Source organism: Pseudorasbora parva, chromosome 6 (genome assembly GCF_024679245.1).
Source record: "Pseudorasbora parva isolate DD20220531a chromosome 6, ASM2467924v1, whole genome shotgun sequence".
Taxonomy (NCBI): Eukaryota; Metazoa; Chordata; class Actinopteri; order Cypriniformes; family Gobionidae; genus Pseudorasbora; species Pseudorasbora parva.
In genome coordinates this window covers 18,993,255-19,013,687 of record NC_090177.1, presented here as the reverse complement: position 1 = coordinate 19,013,687, position 20,433 = coordinate 18,993,255, and the positions used below count along the sequence as shown (strand labels likewise).

Below are 20,433 nucleotides of genomic sequence, written 5' to 3'. Positions count from 1 at the left end.
AATACTTTATGTTCTGCTTAATAAAGCATCTGTTTGGACAAGAATAAAGTTTAACATATAAACCTACACTATCAGTGAAGCGGGGTCTACAGTTTTTAATCAGTTTTAGTTTGATAAACATGACAATATAACATTGCGACTACTTGAAGAGGTTTTACTGTTATAAATAAATGATTTGTGAGAATTTGTGGTTTTAGAATAAACACAGTAACTAAAAAACATTAAGAACGATATGCTTGATTTCATAACTTATAGCTTCAGTTATATACTACTAGTATATGAATATGATTCGCAAGACATTAAATACTATTTTAACACAATTTAAACAGCAAACATCGAAACGTGATTTTGTAAGTATTGTAATCAGGCTCTGAACAGACTACCCATGAAAAGTTCTTTAAACCAATAGAATCGCTCTGGGGTCCTAAGCGGACGAGATGTTTTTTTTACTGTCTATGGGTGCGTCTCAATCAGATCCCTAGTTCACTAGTCAGGGCACTGTTCAGGACATAAGTCAATGGGCTGACTCCCTGTTCAGTGCCCTGACTACTGAACAAGGGAGTTGATTGAGACGCTCGCTATGACGATTTTACAGGGGGGCAGGATTTGTCAAGACACCGGCCAATCGTGGATCCAGCTGTGTCGTCATCAGAGCTCGTGCAGCCAGCCGCCGATTGGTCTGCACATCGCTGTATGAAGAAGTCCGTCGAACTAGCATAAGAGCTCCAGTTACTCCTTGCACTGTGGACTGGCTTAATCAGACTATTTAAAACCACCGCTGCTTAGATTTAAATCCCCCCCGCAATGGACAACATTAAAGACGGGTGGTTCACCGAAACATGCACATTATGGCCTGGCCAAGCGATGAGTCTTCAAGTGGATGAAGTATTGTATCATAAAAAATCCAATTTCCAGGACGTGATGGTTTTTAAAAGGTGAGTCCTGGTGCAAAGTGGCTCAATTTAACATTGTTGCTAACTCGTCGTGTATCCTGTCAGCGGATATGTGACGCTATGGCTCACAAGTAATGATTTTCGCGGAGGTGTCCGGGTTCATGAGTGTCTTGCTGTGTTGGTGCTAACTGCATGTAGATCTGGCGTGGCATTGAGAGTTGAGACTATGAGACCGCGTTGGTTTTGTACTTTCAACGTGTATTTTACTCAAAACATAACACTGCACCAATTCTTATATGTCAGAACGTTAAGCATGTACGTAATTGTACTAATTATAATCACCTATAACTGTCTGGTACATTAAAAAGAACACCATGTCCATGCCCTTTATCTGATGTTTAAACTCTTATTCAGTCATTAGATTCATTCACAGTGTTCAAAAGATATAAGGCTGCTGTTATATTATCTGCCCTGAAAAGCAAGGAATTTGTATTTGCACGTGCCAGGTTTTGCCCATTTGGATGTGATGAGCTGTCATCTCAAATGACATGCTTGGTTGCAGAGCTTAGTAGAATGCATTGAATGAATCTGTTGTTTCTTTTTATCTTTTTGCTATACCTTTTCATTGTTTTATTTATTAAAATGAACATGAATGATCACATTATTGCTTCTCCTCATACAGTAAGACATATGGAAATGTGCTGGTTTTGGATGGGGTCATCCAGTGCACAGAACGAGATGAATTTTCTTATCAAGAAATGATTGCCAATCTTCCTCTCTGCTGCCACCCTTGCCCAAAGAAGGTGCGTGATTTAATTTTGTGCTTCATGTAAATGTGATTTTGAAGAACTGAACTGGGTGTTTCCCCTCATACTGCTTGTTGGTCTGGGAACGCCCCGTCACGTGGTGTGAATTTAGCCCGTGGGGAAAACCAAGCCTGCAGCACTCCTCTCAGAAACTGAAGCCTCCGCGCCTCGATCGCCCCCAGGTGACCGCTCCCAGTATAGCCGCAGCTCCGTGTTTTTTAACGGAGGCGAGGCAAACTAAACAATCAAATTACACTTCAAATATTTTTCCCCCAAAGTTAGTTTATGCCATTGTAGGCAGTTATCACAATGATTTCATTTCAAGTGTTAGTTTTTTAAATAAGTTTATTTATAGTTAGTTATTTGATGCTATAAAAACGGGTGTGTGACGTGTGAAGTTGTCACTGAGGCACTAACAGACTTTTTTCAGAATTTTTGGGAGCAGATTGGAGCTTTAGCTTTAATTTCTACATTTCCATAACTGTTTATTTCACACCAACATAATTAATTGTTCTGCATCTGTGAGAGTGTGGGCGGGCTTTTGATATCGCAGCTGTACTTCCTGCTCTCTACTGCACGACTCCGGTCCCGAAATCACTACTGCGCAGACTCTGTCCCAAGATGTTAGCGCTGTGCAGGCCGTCTGAATGCTTCAACTCTGCTCTGCGGAAACGAATGAAGATGCGGCATCCATATTTTTTACGGTCTATGAGAAAAGCAAAACGGCAACCTCCCGTAATCTCTCTTGAAGCCAATACGGAAGTAATGTAAACTATAATTCCTCGACTGGACACTAGAGACGGGCTCCAGAAGGGAGCAGAATCTCATTGAGCCCGATGTTAAAATTTCCAACTTTACAGCAGAAAAAAACATGTTTACAGCCGTGTACAAAATGTGGTTTTGGTCTATATGGCAAATTTTGACCTTCATGACAACTGTGAGGGTGGTGATTTTTTTTTATTTTTTATAACTCATTAGTTTACAATATATTAAAGCCTGTACCGCCACTAAACAAACACATTATGAATTTTTCTACATCCTTCCAAATAATCACACAGAACCAGAAAGAAGGACAAAATGGCTACAAGAAATAAGAAAAAAGAACTTAATCCTATAAGATTCCTATAGTAGTGTTTAATACTTCTGTGATGTTCTGTAATACCTCTATTGTACTTATATAGGATGTTCCCAAATACTGGCATTCCTATAGGATTACTATAATATTTTGTCCCGAAATACTACAAGATTCCTATTGTTGTTTTTCATAAGGGATGTTTCATTCACATTAGCGTGCCGTGATCAGCTAAAGGCTCGCTCCCTACGGGCGTGAGCTGTGAACTGATCACCGTAGGTAGGAATGATCTAAACACTTGTCCAAATTTGTTTAAACTTTCTTTAAATGTCAATACATAATTAAAATGTAAGTACTCAGTATTAAAATCAAGTGACTCTAGACTTTTTAATCTACAATAAACACTGCTCATTATTTTCGTTCGGGACGAAACAAATGGATGGCTTGGGCGACTGTCACTCTCTCTCGCTACCGTGGCAACCACCGCTTTCGCTACAGGATCTGCCCACACATGCGCGCACCCCTAGGAAGAGCAAAAGGATTCAAAATGCACGGTGCCGGGTTTTGCAGTCAGCGCAGGCAAACACTGCAAAAAAAAAAAAAGGAACACAGTAGGCCTACATGTAAAGGCAATGCACAAAAAGTCTTTGGATAAACAAAGAAATAAAACGCGAGTAAATATCAGCGTGGCTTTCCAACGATGTCGAGAACCTCAAGGGGCTGAAAATAATCTTTCATTTTGATTATACATTTTTTCGGTTTATGTTTTCATGAAGCATGTATCACTAGCACATGTAGCTGCCTAATATAGCATAACATTACTTAGCATAAAGTTACAATATTATACACTTAGCCATTAGTAGAGATGATAAATACTCTATATGTTTAGCTCAAGTTGATCACTGTTGTGTTGAATTTCGCAAAATTTAATGTTTAGCTAGTACACTTCATCCAGGAACTTTTTTTTAGAACTAAGTTAGCTTTAGCTACTACTAATCAACAATGCTTTCATCATGGAAACTCTTACATGCAAAACACAGTATATGTTATGAATCTTACACGAAATTCATCTTCATCACAGTATAACATGATGAGAAAAAATTATCAATGCTACCTGTTTTTAGCTTTGCCTTATAAATATAACTAGCTCGTTATCGAATTAAACAAAAATATATTTTAAACTTTACCAGTATCGGTATTCTAGCTTGATAGTGAGTACTAAAAGACATCTTATTTGTTTATATTCATACTGATAAAGTTCGTTTTTTTTTTTTTTTTTTATTATTACATGTGATTTTGACATGATGTCACTACATGCATACCGCTCCTCTCAGGTAAATAATGCTTCTTCCAGCTGAGCGGTCGGTGAGGCACGTTCATTTATTTTGTGGGCGTGGCTTTTGAAAGAGCCCAGAAGGGAGAAGGTGGAGTAAAAGGAAATAATGAGCTGTCTTTAAAACAGTCGTGAGAGGTCTGCAGACACTCAATTTTTATAGTTTCTTTTTTAGAGTACTTGCATTTTAATTATGTATTTATATATAAAGAACGTTTAAACTTATTTGGAAAAAAAAGTTTTTTAACCAGTTCTTACCTACCCTACCTTTAATAGTTTGGAGTGAAGGATATGTACAATTAGTAAGTGACAAGGTTTTATGGAGTTAAAGTATGCAACATATGTGAAAGTTGATTGAGTTATAGGGTAATATAATTACCCTATAATTATATATAATTATATATTATATAATTCGCCACGCCCCCAACTATGACTAGATGCCGACTGTATGTATTCCTGTCGTTAGGTTCTCATCATTGGTGGAGGAGACGGCGGCGTCCTGAGGGAGGTTGTCAAGCATCCGCTGGTGGAGTCTGTTGTTCAGTGTGAGATTGATGAGGTTTGTATCAAACTAAAACTTGATAAACTGACCGTAAAGACATATTATAAAATATTACTAAATATTTCAAATGTAAAAAATAAATAGTTTATTTATTTATTTGATCTATTCATCAAAAAAATCCTGAAAGAATGTGTCATGGTTTCCTCCTAAATCTTAAAGGGTTATTTCACCCTAAAAAATTAATTTACTACATGATTTACTCACCCTTAAGCCACCCTAGGTGTGTATGACTTTCTTCTTTCAGACGAATACAATCAGAAGAATATTAAAAAATGTCCTAGCTAATCCAAGTATTATAATGGCAGTGAATGGGAGCCCAAAATTTGAAGCTCAACAAAGTGCATCCATTCATTATAAATGTACTACACGTGGCTCCAGGGTTGTTAATAAAGGCCTTCTGAAGCATATCATGGACAAATGTCCATATTCAAAATGTTATAAAGTAAAATATCTAGCTTGCACAAGACCGCCTTCTGTATTCAACTTACAAAAAAAACATAACTGGCATGACGTCGGCCGTAGTGTAAGTTTTTAATTGTGAGAGGCGCTACACTTTCTTCGTATGTTGAATACTAAAGTAGAAGGTCCGGTGGAAGCTAGATATTTTACTTACTTTATTTTACATGATAAATGTGGCTATTTTTCCTACACAAACGCATCTCTTTGCTTCAGAAGGCCTTTATTAATAATCAGAAATGTTTCTAGAGCACAAAGTCAATATATTATAATGATTTCTGAAGGGTCATGTGACACTGGAGTAATGATGCTGAAAATTCAAATTCAGCTTTGCCATCACAGGAATAAATTACATTTTGAAAATGGTTTTTAATTGTAATCATATTTGCATTAAAAAAAAATCTTATATCAGTTTACCATCTCTAATGGGTCTTGTGCGTTTTAACCTTCTCAAGTCTTCTGTTTTCTTTTATGGTTGTTGTGTGCTAAACAGCTGCAATGGCTGTTTCTCCTAGTTTTAGTTTTTTAATTTACATATTTATATTTGGTTAATCTCATCTTATTTTATCTTAATGTACAGCACCTTGTGCTATTTTTGTATTTTCCAATGTGCTTTAGAAATAAATTTGACTTTGACACATTTAATGAATCAGAAACAGAAACATTTTTTTTTTTTCTCTCTCTCAAATTATTTCATGCTTTTAACATGCTGATTAATTTCATGAATCACATTTTCTCCCAGGATGTAATAAATGTTTCCAAGAAGTACCTCCCGGGAATGGCAAAAGGCTTCTTCAGCCCCAAACTTACTTTGCATGTAGGCGATGGCTTTGAATTTATGAAAAAGAATCAGGATGCCTTTGACGTCATCATCACAGACTCATCAGATCCTGTCGGTATGCAGCCCACTGTGTGGCGTTGAAGTTTCTTCTTTGCATTGGTAAATAATGATTTAGCCATTGACTCCCAGACAAAACATGGTGTTCATTTCAGGCTGATCTCATATCACCCTGTCACAGGTCCGGCTGAAAGCTTGTTCAAAGAGTCTTACTATCAGCTCATGAAAACGGCACTTTGTGAGGGAGGAATTCTCTGTTGTCAAGGTTGACATAACTGTAGCTCTAGAATAAAAAAGCTCAAAATAAAGAATATGAATGACCCGTATGTTGCATATTTGTAATTTTCTGCCTGATTTCAACAGGAGAGTGTCAGTGGTTGCATTTGGAGTTAATCAAGGAAATGCGGATCTTCTGTAAGACTCTCTTTCCTGTAGTGGACTATGCATACTGCACCATTCCAACATATCCAAGTGGACAAATTGGCTTCATGCTTTGCAGCAAAAATCCAGTAAGGTTTAGTTTTGTTTGAAAAGCTTTACAATTCCTTCATTACTTTGACACGCGTTGTTGTTGTTATTCATACTACTGTTCAAAAATCTTTTTCAGCAAGGATGCATTAAATGGATCAAAACAGTAAAGACATTTTATAATGGTACAAAGGATTTCCATTTCAAATAAATGCTTTCTATTTGAATTTTGATTTGAGCAGCAAATCAGCTTATTACAATGGCTTCTGAACGATCACGTGACTGGAGTAATGATGCTGAAAATTCAGCTTTACCATTACAGCAATAAATTATATTTATTAGATATATTAAAATTGAGATGTTATTTTAAATTGTAATATTTCAAAATATTAGTGTTCTTACTGTATTTTTGATCAAATATATGCAACCTTGGTGGTCATACAGACCCCAAACTTTTGAACTGTAGTGTATTATATAATGATAATAATATTAACATTACTAAGTGAAATTAATCAATTTGTTTATTGCAGAAAATAAATTTCCGTGAGCCAGTACGAGAACTGACAAGGGATGAGATTGAGGGCATGAGCCTGAAATATTACAATCCTGAAATCCACCGTGCTGCGTTCATCCTCCCAGAATTTGCCAGAAAGGTGAGTCGCAGCTCATTGTTTTCTATTCATTGTGCTTTTTACTTTGCATCTGTAGGGAGAGTTAAATGACCCGATGTTTACACAGGTACTAAGTGAAGCATAAATGGCTTCATTGGTCCAGTCTTGTCAACACGCTGCCTTCTGTGAAAGCGGAACAAAACCCTCAGCACAGTCGCAGTAGCTCCCACAGCGCATCCCTCTCCGGCTTGGTTTTGATTGGTCAATGGATGGCTACAAGTGCAAATGCCTTCTGTGGGGACATGCTCTGTTTCTCTGTCCATTTCCATCGGTTCTTCCGTCAAGTCTTTTGAGTTTGTTTTTGGTTTACTTTTACAATTCCACTTCCCGCATAAGAACTATACAAACAGACAATCATGCATGTTCTTTCTCTAACTCGTATGAATGAAAAAAGAGGGCAACTTTCCACCAGAGCTTTACTCACTCAAACAAATACACAGGTATTTTAAATAAACTGCATATCTTCTCTATACACCTAAAGACTAACCGGTCAAAGACAATTATACATTTTCTTAACATGCTGTTCAAAGGTTTCATATTATGGGTTAGTTTATTAGCACTAAACCATTGTCAAACAAAAGGAAATCCTATTTAGTACTGTAATTTTTAAAGCTATTACTATAAAAGTTTTTTTTGTGTCTTCATTTTTACCCTGTAAAGATGGCAAATCCGTTCTCAGTGGGTGGCGACTTGTGTGTTCTGGCTCTCATGAAGAATTCTGATTATGTGATGTGTAGAGGAAATAGATGTTTGGTATGCAGCCTTTGAGTGATATTCTATAGTGTATTACAAACATGCTTATGGTCAATGGATGGGACAATTTTGAAGTGTCTTTTAAAGTTTTTTTTTTTCTTTTAAAATACTGGAAGTCTCCAACGTTGTGACTATTTATTGTTGAACATAATCATGAAGGTTTACTTCAGGAAAAAAACAATGAACAGCGTACTTGTTGGATAGCTGATGATGATCATGTCTGGTTGCATTATAGGACAAACTATTTTGTATTTTGTACTGTTAAGGTTTACTATGTGGAGGGTTTATCTGTACTTTTACCATTTAAGGAAGCAAATTTCATAAAAAATAAAAAGTTGTAATCACAAATTGTTGATCTAAATTTACTGCTACAGTTAAATTCAACCATGACGATGGACAAGTTATTGTAAAGTGCCATTCTGACCACTAGAGGGCGTCATTGTTACTAAATGCGCCCTACCTACATTGTGCATGTGATCACATGGATGAATGATGTCTTGATGTTTCTGAAGGTTATCAGGAGTCACTTAGCAGGAATCATGGCAGGTACATATTTGTGGCATTAATAAGTATCTGTGCTCTTTATTTTAAATTGTATCTAAAACGACACTTTCGCTAAGAAAGTGATAAATAAGCGTCAACATATTTCAACTAGCCTACGCAATTAAGTAGGCTATGTCTGTTTTATATAGGCTACGTTATTGACTTTTTTTTTTTTTTTTTAATTGCCTAACCAGGATATAAACCATAAATACTGGCTCAAGTTGTTGTTTTTTTAGCTTTTGTCGATATCCACTATCAAAATTAATAGAGGCTATAAAATACATCTTTATGTCCACTTTAAGCACTTTAGAAAAGTGGACAGTGTTAAAGCTACAACACAAAATTGTTATACAACAGACTATGTTAATTGTGGATGTAGGCATTAATTATTGTTTTATATAAAGTAGGCTAGTTTTAATGTTTAAATCATGGTCATTGAAATGTAAACTTTTGACACATTTTTTATATTATTATTTTATAAAATATTATTTATTTTATTATTAATTAGGACTAGCCTGAAAGTATTACGTTTGCCAAATAAGTAAATGGTAGGATTTATGAAGCAGTGTTATTTTAGTTGGCTAATCGAGATAGGCCTACTTTTATTTATATTTTGAATTAATGTCTAGTTCCTTTTTACATTTAATTTTCGTTAACGTTTTGGTAAGTTTGTTTTTTGTATTTTTGTCATTTTTATTAGTTTTGGCTTTAGTATTTATTATTATTTTCAAGTTAATTTAATTTTTCCTGTTAATCTAATTGAAACTAGGCAATTTGTTTAGGCCTATTTCAAGTAGCCTAACAAAAATATGTTTTTTAATAGGCCTAGTTCAATTTTAGTAATCAAAACTCCCGCTGAGACAACAAGAGAATGTGGATTGGCATTTTACTCTGACGTCTGATATGTTTGAAGTTGGATGGGAAGTGAACGTTAGATGTGTTTTGCATCTGTCAATTGGCGTGAATTCTTCAAACGCACTTTATCACGATTCGGCTGGGGGCAGCTCATCTCAATGCTGTGTTAATCTCTACGGAGCCCCGGGCCCTGACGTCTGCCAGTATCTGTCTGCTGTGAAAAATGTGCTAAACCGCGAGTATTAGGGCTTCTAGCTACATGTAGGCTACTCAGGCGGGGTGTGTGTATGCATATCCAAAGAGGTGTGTGGGTGCCAGGAAGCTGACCAGAATGTGAACATCTGGACCCAAATTACAAAAGTATGCGTTTCATTTTCCTAACTGGTAGGCTACAATTTTTCATTCATTCTGGTTTAATTACAGCGCAGTATGAACACAATACACATAGACTGCGTATGCACGGCAATTTTGGTGTACTGCGATCAATCTGCCTATATTTAAACCTTTAACTCGAAATTCAATTTGGAAAATGAATTGTCTGATGACGTGTTCACCGTGAGGGTGGGACAATAATCCCTCCGTCATCATTCACATGATGATGATCAACAGCAAAACGACAACAATCCAACCAGTTTGCTAAGGATAAAATCAAGTCCACAACACTTAAAGGAATTTAGCAGTGATATTGTTAGGCTTTTCTATTTACAGCAATAGTATAACAATATAATATATAGTTTTCTAGGTAAAAACTGCACATGAACGCCCTTCTATTTCAAAAATTTCAGATAGCACGTGAAGGCAGTATAATTAAAGGGTTAGTTCACCCAAAAAGGAAAATTCTGTCATTAGTTACACACCCTCATGCCGTTCCAGACCCGTAAAACCTCAGTTCATCTTCAGAACACAAATGAAGATATTTTGAAATCCGATGTCTCAGAAAGGCCTTCATTGACACCAATGTCATTTCCTCTCTCAAGACCCATAAAAGGCACTAAAGATGTAGTTACAAAGCCCATCTCACTACAGTGGCTCTGCAATAATTTTGTGAAGCGACGAGAATATTTTGTGTGCACAAAAAAAACAACCAACGAAATAACGCCTTATATATTGTTGGCTGATTTCAAAATACAGCATCGTAAAGCTTTGGAGCTTAATAAATCAGCATATCGATTCATGAAATCATGTGACTTCGATGATCCAAACCGCTGATTCGATACACTAATTCAGCTCTCAGTGTTTTGAAATTGGCCATCACTATATAAGTCGTTATTTAGTTGTTGTTGTTTTTTTGTGCACAAAAAACTATTCTCGTTGCTTTAGAACATCATTGTAGAGTCACTGTAGTGAGATAGACTTTGTAACGACATCTTTAGTGTCTTTTATGGGTCTTGAGAGAGGAAATGACATTGTGGCCAATGAAGGCCTTTCTGAGCCATCAGATTTCAACAAAAATATCTTAATTTGTGTTCCCAAAATGAAAATGAGTTCTTACGGGTGTCGAATGACATGAGGATAAGTATTAATGACAAAAAATTTTTTTGGGGGGTGAACTAAACCTTTAAGAGAAGTATTCTGGCATATTACTCTGAAGAAATTGACTTGAACGCGCACGATGTCATAAACACAACCTCCTACGTTGTAAAAATGAACTTCACTAAAGTTTCACTCAGCTATACGTCACAATGGGGAAGAAAATATTATCACTAGGCCTATTTCCATTCCATGCCGACTACCATGCCTACATGCAATGCCTGCTATGTTGTTGTATATTGTTCCACTTTTAAGTTAGAGGAATTTTCCAGGTTCAATACAACTCAAGTAGCAAAAAAAACCCCCATAATTTGCAGCTTAATGCTGATTAGCAGGGGTCTTAATTCCCAAAATATTTTATTGCCATTTATATATATATATATATATATATATATATATATATATATATATATATATATATATATATATATATATATATATATATATATATATATATATATATATATATATATATAAATGGCAATAAAATATTATAAAAATATTTATATTAATATATTAATATATATATATAAAAAAATAAAAAAATAAAAATAAACCACATCTCTGCTTTTCACAGGACTTAATTTAAACTAATCCCCTCTTAATTATAGTGAGGCATTTACAATGAAAGTGAATGGGGCCAATTTATGGATTTGGAAAAAAAAGAAAGCTTATAACTAAATTCCTCTTAATACTATGTTACTTGAGCTCTGAAGATGGTTAAATCATAATTCTACAGTCATTTTCGTTATTTTATAATGACAACTAAATTGTATATGAAATTTAAACTTTACACAGAAATTGTCAGTAAGAGTTTGATTACTTTGGAATTATGATGACATATTGTTTATGTTTAGTGGATATACTATTGAAATAGTGAGTATTTTCATGTTATGGATTAGCCGTATTCATTTCTATGGTAAGTGCCTCATTGCTTTTTTAAGAGAAGGAAATTAATTTTAATGGTAATCAAAGTTGTTGTTATTAATCAGTAATGGGCAATAGTGATTATATTGAAGAAAATCTATAGCCTACTGCCTTAAGAGACCGTTTTCCATACTGTTAACTTATCTAAATGTAAATGTAAATCTTTACATTACATTAGCTTTTTTTCCACCATTAGATTTACTCCTGTAGTATTGACTCATAATCTCTGTGCATTTTGTGCTGTTTGTCTCGCTTGATATTCTTACATGGTAAGATTTGCGGTTACATTTCCATAAAAGACTTAATTCTTGTTATTCAGCCCCTTTTCATCCACCAATCAAAAGCAGATTTTCTTTTCCTGAAGACAGTTTTCTCAGCTGTTCCAGGTGCCAGACGGTTCAATAGCAATCTGAAGGAGAAGGAGGAGGAGTTGTGCTTAATTACATGTTGGAATGAGAGCATACTGCCACTGACTGTACACAACAAAATGGCTTAGTTTGATTTACTTGTATTGATATCACAATGCAGCTGAATGAGAACATCACGTAATTACAGCGTACGTCTAACCGTGTACTTTCTAAAACATGATTCGCTGCCTGCATGCCATTTCACTCCTCATAGATGTAAATTATAATTAGTATAGACAATGAGAGGCCCACAGAACTTTTCAGAATCACTTCACGTTATCGGTAGATCCGTCGTCATCAGTGTTTTTTTCTCCTCGCATCCGCTTAAACTGAAATTGGGACCATTTTTAGAGCTATGACGCGAGCATTGTGGCGCAGTCCTCCCCATCGGCACAGTGTCTGGTTTGTTGGGGGGTTAACTACTCAATGCTTTTGTTAGTTCCTAAGCCTCCTACTCCCCCACCCTCTCCCCTCCGTCCCTCTAACCGCTGCGTCAGTAAGGGACTTGAACGAGAGGTATATAAGGACCCTGCCACCTGAAGCTCTCAAAGACCAAGATCTTTCCAGCTTTACTCTGCACTAGGAGCTACACAGACTTCGAGGTTCCTGCTTCGCTTCTCTGACTGACCTTTCTGCGCACTTTAACTTCAACTATTTTGTCAGTATGCAGCTTTTGGCCAGCCTAGTGTCTCTCTTGCTGGTGCTGTATAGTGTCAGAGCAGCAGCTGTGCTTCCAATCGAGGAGAGGAACCTGGCACAGAGTAGGGTGAGTGACTGCGATGAGCTTTCTATGTTTTTCATGCTTTCCAGTTGTAGCAAGCAGATGTTTGTATTTTAGACACATCTTGATGTTTACCATCCAATTAACAGACCGTTCAGTGGCCATATTATTGTGAATAGCTGAGACCTTTAAAAGCGTAAAAATCGAGTTTCTTTCTTATCAGGAGCTGAGTAAAGAGCGTAAGGAGCTGATCCTGAAGCTGATCTCTGGGCTGTTGGATGGAGCAGACAACAGCGTGCTGGCCGGGGAGATTGCACCGGTCCCCTTGGATGTGGAGGAGCCCTTGGAGTCCCGTCTGGAAGAGCGAGCCGTTTACAACCGGTTATCACAACTGCCACAGCGCGACCGCAAAGCCCCCTGCAAAAACTTCTTCTGGAAGACCTTCACATCGTGTTAACGGTGCCAGTCCTGCAACGATCCAGCGACCCTCCCTGAAACCTGACATGAACTGTGTAGACCTCCACTGTACATACCATCTCCAGTGTCTGAAGAAAGGTCTCTGTGGACTTACTTTGACACAGTCTGTTTGTTAAAGACATTGATGAATATTTATTTATTTATTGATTGATTAAGCTATTTATGGACCTTTGTTGTTTTTCAGCATTAAAAAAAGAAAGAATAAAGCATGGTTATGATAGTTTCTTTTTTGATAAAAGATGTCTCTTACTGTGGTTAACATTGAGAAAAGCCTCAAATTACAGTATGTTTACTGACTGATGAATAAATATAACTGATCATGGAGCCAGATGCATTACAGATTGTGTAATTGTGCTATATATAAACGTTTTACCAAAAGAAGAAATCTTGCAAAGGCTATTTGTTATATTCCCGTCTGGCACTTTCACAAGCCGTGATTATTTTAACACTTAATACAACAGATTAATTGATTGACAGTTTGTGTGGTGGTCATTTTTACTTGTCAGTGAACTATATGTAATTGCATTTGATGAGAGGGTGTGCTTGAAGTCCCTAAACCCTTGTCTATTAATTATTTGCTGGTAATTACTAAAAATATTAAGCATTACTAAATTCAAAGCATTACTAAAATATCTTTCGGTTTGCCTTTTTTGTTAAACAAATGCAGATGCCATACATGGGGGGCGGGGGGTTGGGGGGGGGAGGCGGGGTTAGAGATAATCTGTCAAATACAGGCATTTTCATTTTGAGTGTATTTTGAACGTTTCGGTTCAAGTGCATAAAACAAGGTTTTGTCCCGTATTAATGGCACTTATGCTGCAATCATGCTTTAACAGAAAAAAAATCTAAAAACTAGTTAGACTTTCCAGCTGTAAACGCATGCATTAGGACATCAGTACAGTTGAATTATTTGTCCTCCAAGTGGAGGCATATATGGTTATTCAAAATGTGTCAGCATATGCAAGTACCGAGTTACTTGCGTCATTGCTCTTGAATATGAAACTAGTTTGCGTAATAAATGACATGAAAATGCATTGGAAATTGCGTGGAGCCATGTGCCTCCTGGATTTCCTATCACCTCTCTACCATCCTTTCAATTGAAATGACCAAAAAAGGAATGTAGTTATTTGTTGTATTTTGTAAATCATTAGTGTTTAAGATAAATGCTAGATATATGGTCACAATGCGTATGGTCAGAAACATACGTTATACTGCTACAGTAAGAAAAGAAAACTTGCTTTGCTTTGAAATCTCACTGAGGTGAAAGTACAGAGTGAGATAAAAAGTTCATTAATTGTTCAAACTGCCACAGATATATAACTATATCTCTCTTTAGCTTCAAAGTTCAATTTGTGAATGACATGACTGTTCATTTAAATATAACACCTAAATAAAAAACACCTTATATGTTGGCAAAATCTGCTGTTTTGTCACCAAAGGCCAACCATATAATTTCCTTGGTCATACAATGATTGCATGAAATTTACTTGGTGTGTGTGTTTGTGAATGCCTTTGCATGTCTGTGTGTGTGTGACACATTGGCAGCTGTTCTACACACAGCTGAAGACATCACTTTATAAATTGAAAGAGAAAATGATGTCTGCGGGAGATATTTGATGTATTTGTTGCTGTAGCGTTGGGCTCACCCTGACCTCAATATTCCTCTATTCTTCAATAAGAGCAAAGGCTGAATCCAGATGATCGTGACAATGTAAACTGGCTGCTCTTCTCTCACAATATTGATGACAGATAGTTACTTAAAGGGTTAGTTCACCCAAAAATGAAAATCAGCACATGATTAACTCACCCTCAAGTCATCCTAAAAGTGTATATGACATTCTTCTTTCAGACGAATAAAATTGGAGTTATTTTAAAAAAATCCTGGCTAATCCAAGCATTATAATGGCAGTGAATTGTTGTCTCGTATAAAGTCCATCAAAATGCATCTATCCATCATATAACTGCTCCACGGAAAGCCATATGCAATTCGACTTACCACAGATAGGGCTGGGCAACAAACTCAAGCCCCTCTTCTCTTATATCGAAATCTTCTCTTTAAAAATTCTCATTTTAGACTCTTATTCATAACCGGTGTTTTATTTTGCTCTTTCCTCAGCGCTTCTGCGTTCAACAATACGCATACGTCAAGGGTCAAGAGTTACTTTTTCGTCGTAAATCGATGCGTACGGCAATCCTCCGGAAGTAAGTTATTTTATTCTATAAAGTTTTAAATATGGATATTTTTCCTATACAAACATGCCACTTCACTTCAGAAGGGCTCTTTGAACCCCTCGCAGCCGTGTGGAGCAGTTATATGATGGAGAGATGCACTTTTATGGACTTCATACACAAGACAACAATTCACTGCCATTATAATGTTTGGATTAGCCAGGATTTTTTTAAATATAACTCCGATTGTATTCGTCTGAAAGAAGCTATACACCTAGGATGACTTGAGGGTGAATAAATCATGGGCTAATTTTCATTTTTGGGTGAACTAACCCTTCAATCTCTAGATAGACATAAGCAAAATTTCCGTACAGAGTGATTCTGACCTTTTACTGTCGACAATAAAAACTATTTTAAGTTGACAAAATGGAACTTGCAAGGTTTTCTTGCCTAAATATGGTGTATATTAGAGTGGAATGGCTCAACCAAGAAAACATTTAGGGCGAGACTTGATTGTGTCAGATTGATTGGGAATTGATTGGATCGTTGGATTGCCCTTGCCAGTAAACAAGGCAAGTTGCTGCAAGAGGGAGAGAAAGTTATTTTGATGAAAAATTATGAGGGCACATGAATTTATTTAATATATGTGTGCACTCTGCAATAATAAGTTTTAATATATTGGTATGCACCCCAATATGCCATCGGTGGTTTGGATTTGATATGAAGAAATATAGTAAAATAATTTAATCAACTGTGGGATCATTGTTGTTATTCAGCAGTGGCATATGATAATGCAATATCTTATTAAACTGAGTCTTTGTTATGGCATTCATATATTTGTTGAGTTTGCTTGAAAAGTCAGATGGGGCCAAATTTAATTAGATAATGGAACAATACACATGCTGGTCTTGCCCAGTACAATGTTTATGAATGAAGACAAAACAAACATCAATACACGTGAGGAATTACATATCAATCATATTACCATGCAATATGGTTTTGGTTATTCCACGACGAATGGCACATTTTCTAAAAGTATAATGTTCTTTTTGTTCTTTCTACCTTTTTAGGCAACAGATGAATGGGCTGCGACTCAAATAGATGACTCTAGGATATGTTTTATTTGCTCAAAGATTTGTGTGAAGCGAAAGAAAAACTGCCCATTATACAAGTGCCCTGAGAACATTGTGAGGGGACATCAAAGCTGCTGCTGGTAAGCAAAGCATTTTGATTGCTTTGCCTTTGATCTGAAGGCATGCTCCCACCTGAACCTAAATTTGAAATTCATATGTAATGTGTTGCATATTTATATTTGGGAATTCTCAACTGACTCACTCCAGTATTTCTAGTAAATGTGAAAGTAAACTATTATAATTAATCAATAAAATGCTGAAAACAAGAAGGACTGACTCATCAGTCAATAAAATAAACAGTAAAATAAAATTAAGTTGAGTATTTTTGTAGACACAGAACCACATAAGGTAAATAGAGGTCACTGTTTTTGGTCAAACGTTCTGGGTTGTTTTCTATTTGTCAACTTCATATAAGAGGCGGCCCTTAAAATCCAAATAACGTCAGTCTCTGTCAAGCATGGGTCAAAATAATGATTAATTCATGTGTATTTAAAAGAGCTGTAGCAAACTCATCAAAGCATCCAGTTTAGATCATACAATCAGTATTATAAAAAATATCTAAAAGAAGCAAATCTGATATTACAGATTATTATATATTTATCACATTTACGCTTATTATAATGAGCTGTCTAAATTAAATGTATCATTTATCATGTTTTCTTGTTTTTTTAGACATAAATATAATTAAATGAGGTTTATCCTTAGTGAGGTTTTATTAACAAAGTTCGGGAGGTGCATGTTCTCGTAATTAAACCTAATTAAACACAAGTGAAGTTTAATCGATAATAAGAGGTGCATATACAGGAGATTTACCTCCTTTCGTTGACAGTTGGCATCCCTCCACCACCCCATCTTCTCACTTTGATAAACTCTTATTAGACGTCAACACAATCCATAATACAATGCAGTCTAGTTCTACCAGAAAGACTCGGGAGGCCGGATGAAGTAACAGTGAGTTAATTTCTTAACAGACCAGCAAGTATAGAGGTTTTTTGGCATAGGTTCCATCCTTAGTGCTCGTCCCAAGGGTAACGGACTCTGCATTTCCTGCCTGACGATGAAGGTAGGTGTACAGCCAAAACCCCCTGGGAGGTGGGGAGGATGGAGGTAAATGTTGACGCCACATCTGCGAATTCAGACATGTGTAAGTACCGATCTTTTATACTCCAGGTATTAGGATTGGTTAGGTAGGTCTGGATGTAATAAGTGACGTAACATTGAATCTTCCTGTCAGAACTAATGCTAGAGCTTTAATTTCCAGACTATCTTTATCACACGGTGATACTTTGGGTTTGATATAGTGCTTTTAACAGACCCTATTGCCATCCAAAGCGCTTTACACATCACCTCACATTCACCCACCGACAGCGATGTCAGCCATGTAAAGCAGCTGGGGTTAGGTGTCTTGCTCGAGGACACCTCGACACTTGTTCAGGTGGAACTGGGGATCGAACCACCAACCTTCTGGTTTATAAACAACCTACATGAACCACTGCCGCTCCCTCAGGGTCAAAAGTCCTTCCCCGGAGCCCTCCCCCGGACAGCATGACAAAAATCTTTACTCTATTTAATTTGATGTAAGTGTGAACATGTGAAAGTAAATAAGAGAAATAACAAATTTTGCTTGTGAAGTGAACTTGTCATGGGGCTGACGCTTTCGTGTGAGCCTGTTGTCGAAGCACCAGTTAAAATGAGCCAATTTTGATTGGCCAAGCTTTATGGACATCGTGATGTGGTGTACTCCATAAATAGATGCCTGAAATGCATGTCACCAGAGTCAATTTGTCTGAAGAAGTTGTCAGGTGTGGCCAAGTGCTTGGCAATGTGACACAGTGTGTCTTTCACTTAACAGGGAAAGTTTCTTTTCAAAATAAATTTCAGGTTAAGTTTCTTTTCGAAATAAATTTCGACACTGCATCGTGGTGTTGACGCTGTGGGAACTTCCACACAAACTTCTGATCAGATGCAGATAGCATTATAGAGCTTGGAAGATCCAGGATATTTTTTTTATATAACTGATTGTGTTGAGCTGAAAGAATAAAATCATATACACCTAGGATGGCATCAGGGTGAGTAAACAATGGAATAAGTTTAATTTTTGGGTGAACTATCCCTTTAACAGACTAAACTGCAGACCAATATTTTCAGACACACACTTGAGAATAGAGAAACACAGACAGGCGCTCAAACATACAGCTTCTGAAGACAAAGGAGCTAATGATGTGCATTTTAGGCATCTATTTATGGACTCAGTAATGCACTTTCACTTCACAGCGTCCACAAACCTTGGCTAATTGAGTTTGCTGTGCTTCAGACACAAGTTTACAAGGCTCACAAGGGCAACGCAGCTAGGCCTATTGGATTTGCAATCGTGAAAAAAAGTTTTCATTCATTTGTGTATCATGTCGACAAGGTTTAAATCGTTTTACTTTTTAACGAATTTGTTATTCGTTTTAAAAAAAACTTCTGAATAAGGTGTTAGGTTAGGCCACATCCCCTGCTATCTTGCATAAGGGATATTTAAAAAAAATACTGATTAAAAAACACATAAATGAAAAGTTACTTATTCAAAGAGTTACTTATTCAAAGAAACTCAGTATAGCCAATATAACGTTTATCAGTAGGCTATATGTGTTCCCTCGTAGACTGAATCCATGAATCCAGCACCATTCACTACCAGCTGAGCTCCAGGCATGTTCTTGTAAATCAATCTATCTACAATCTCTCCAAAACAATCCATATTCGTAATCCCACCTCCATATGTATTCTTAATTTAGACATTATTTCTCACAGTTAAATATTGTCTAAAGGAGCAAATGTCAAACATTTAGTCTGCCATAGGTGACAGGAGAGCAGAATTTTTTTTGAAACCTCATTTTTGAAACGTTTTCCTCCAAGCGATTGTGTGAAAGGCTGACACAGGCTGCGCATTTATTATGATGCTCACGCTCTCTTCAATTTCAATAACACTGTTTAGAAAGAACAAAAATATGTGAATGGTAAAATGATAGCAATTGAACACAAGTTATTTAAAAAAAAAAATGATTTTCAGATTGCTTTGCCTTGTTTATCCAGAAACCGTAATATGGTTTGGCTGAAACAACCATAAGGCCCCAATCAAAATGTCTTGTTTCTTTTCTTTTGATAGACTTCCTTTTATCCGCAGGCGAATGGTGAGTAATGTTTCAGTGCTACGTAAATGCCATTACACTCCATGTTAGATCTTTGTCATATGGTCAGAGGGCATCTGGGAGTGCTCTCACTTCATTAGTTCTGCGTTGTCTGTGTGTGCTTTTATTGCCACCAGCAATGTTTTCTATCATCATCAATAATTCTTGATTTGGTTCTGTGGTGACATTTGAAGGTAGGATACTGAAAAGACATATACCATGGGTGAGTAACTAAGACATTTGAGTACAAAGGAAGAACACAGAGGAACATGAATGCCATTTGTGAAGAGGGAAATATTGCCACTGGTCATCAAAAATCTATATTTGATGTTTCTAAATTACTTCAAGTTTTTGTTCATAGAGTTATTTGCCCTTCATTGTGCTGTAGTTGGCTCTGCTGGCACCCTAGATGTAGGTCAGCATAATCTCTGCTTTTCTGATCATCAAAGAACAGAGTGAGTTTAAAGTTGTTGGCTTGTCAATCTTTGTTCATCTTCGGAACATGAATTAAGATATTTCTGATGAAATCCGAGAGGTTTCTGAGCCATCCATAGACAGCAACGTCATTGCAACTTTCAAGGCCCAGAAAGGTAGAAAAGACATTGTTAAAATAGTCCATGTGACTACAGTGGTTCAACATTAATGTTAT

The 20,433-nt window shown here is 36.5% G+C and overlaps 2 protein-coding genes across 2 annotated transcripts; both read left to right on the top strand.

Moving 5' to 3' along the window:
* The first annotated feature begins 616 nt into the window (after positions 1 to 616).
* Positions 617 to 8,194, top strand: srm (spermidine synthase). Its single transcript, XM_067447242.1, has 8 exons — positions 617 to 935; positions 1,576 to 1,696; positions 4,571 to 4,663; positions 5,865 to 6,018; positions 6,142 to 6,225; positions 6,324 to 6,469; positions 6,959 to 7,081; positions 7,167 to 8,194. The coding sequence occupies exons 1-8, from the start codon at positions 805 to 807 to the stop codon at positions 7,182 to 7,184; spliced, it is 870 nt and encodes a 289-aa protein (XP_067303343.1). The 5' UTR covers positions 617 to 804; the 3' UTR covers positions 7,185 to 8,194.
* Positions 8,195 to 12,649: 4,455 nt separating this feature from the next.
* On the top strand, positions 12,650 to 13,788 carry sst7 (somatostatin family member 7). Its single transcript, XM_067447241.1, has 2 exons — positions 12,650 to 12,880; positions 13,059 to 13,788. Exons 1-2 carry the CDS (start codon positions 12,779 to 12,781, stop codon positions 13,290 to 13,292), a joined length of 336 nt encoding a protein of 111 aa, XP_067303342.1. The 5' UTR covers positions 12,650 to 12,778; the 3' UTR covers positions 13,293 to 13,788.
* The last annotated feature ends 6,645 nt before the right edge of the window (positions 13,789 to 20,433 follow it).

Bases quoted from the DNA above. Each gene is read 5' to 3' on its own strand.
- sst7 (XM_067447241.1), top strand. From the start codon at position 12,779: ATGCAGCTTTTGGCCAGCCTAGTGTCTCTCTTGCTGGTGCTGTATAGT. The intron at 12,881-13,058 runs GTGAGTGACTGC...CTTTCTTATCAG, and splicing joins GGAACCTGGCACAGAGTAGG to GAGCTGAGTAAAGAGCGTAA.
- srm (XM_067447242.1), top strand. From the start codon at position 805: ATGGACAACATTAAAGACGGGTGGTTCACCGAAACATGCACATTATGG. The intron at 936-1,575 runs GTGAGTCCTGGT...CTCCTCATACAG, and splicing joins GACGTGATGGTTTTTAAAAG to TAAGACATATGGAAATGTGC. The intron at 6,226-6,323 runs GTTGACATAACT...TGATTTCAACAG, and splicing joins AGGAATTCTCTGTTGTCAAG to GAGAGTGTCAGTGGTTGCAT.